Raw genomic sequence first — 648 nt, 5'->3', positions numbered from 1 at the left:
CATTGTTAGTAGTACAGTCCTTGGTTGAGATTGGGTGATAGTAGTAGCATTTGAATGATCGGTAGTAGCGGCCGTCATTTCCACGTCTCGATCATCGACTAGTATCGCACTTGTCCTATCTCAGTCCTCTATGTATCGTGAGGGCGAGTTGAGAGAGATGATTGCCGACAAGGGATTGAAAGACCCCAAAAAGGAATGAAGAGGACAAGTTCGTGATAATTTGCTTATAGTCTTCCATGTGTCACGGAGGTCGAGTTTCCCAACTTAACGAACACAACAATAACGAAAAGGATACCGTTCCACGGAAGGATACAAATCATCGCAATGTTGAAAAACAAGTTCAAAAACTAGACGGAACACCTGAGATGATAATTGATGTAGCAGAGATAAGGTAACCTCATTGGAGCTGCTGCAGGATTCGCTGACAATGAATGAGAGTAATGTGTTTCCATTGTATGGACGAAGTTCGTCGTGGCGTACAGCTGAGCTTAGTAGATCGAATCCACTGAGGGGAAGCTTAGGAGTAACCGACTACACCTTTTCGTTTCAAGAATAGTGGAACTACACCAGTTTCAGCTCGGTGAACTCAGCGAGCTCCGAACGCACTTCAATGTGAAACTAAGAGAGCTTCATTTTACAATATTCAGA

General features: G+C 43.7%; 1 protein-coding gene across 1 annotated transcript in view; it reads right to left on the bottom strand.

Annotated features, from left to right (window-relative positions):
* Positions 1-561: 561 nt before the first annotated feature.
* Pmar_PMAR010089 (COPI protein, putative) overlaps positions 562-648 on the bottom strand; it is a gene marked incomplete at both ends in the record, with an annotated part of 4,598 nt that continues 4,511 nt past the window's right edge. Inside the window, one exon of the mRNA XM_002788512.1 lies at positions 562-618. Within this exon, the coding sequence (XP_002788558.1) occupies positions 562-618 (57 nt within the window). The remainder of the gene's footprint in view (positions 619-648) is intronic.

Source organism: Perkinsus marinus, assembly GCF_000006405.1.
Source record: "Perkinsus marinus ATCC 50983 genomic scaffold scf_1104296927884, whole genome shotgun sequence".
NCBI classification, from domain to species: domain Eukaryota; phylum Perkinsozoa; order Perkinsida; family Perkinsidae; genus Perkinsus; species Perkinsus marinus.
Note: the sequence above shows the minus strand (reverse complement) of the source record. Positions and strands in the feature narration are given on the sequence as shown.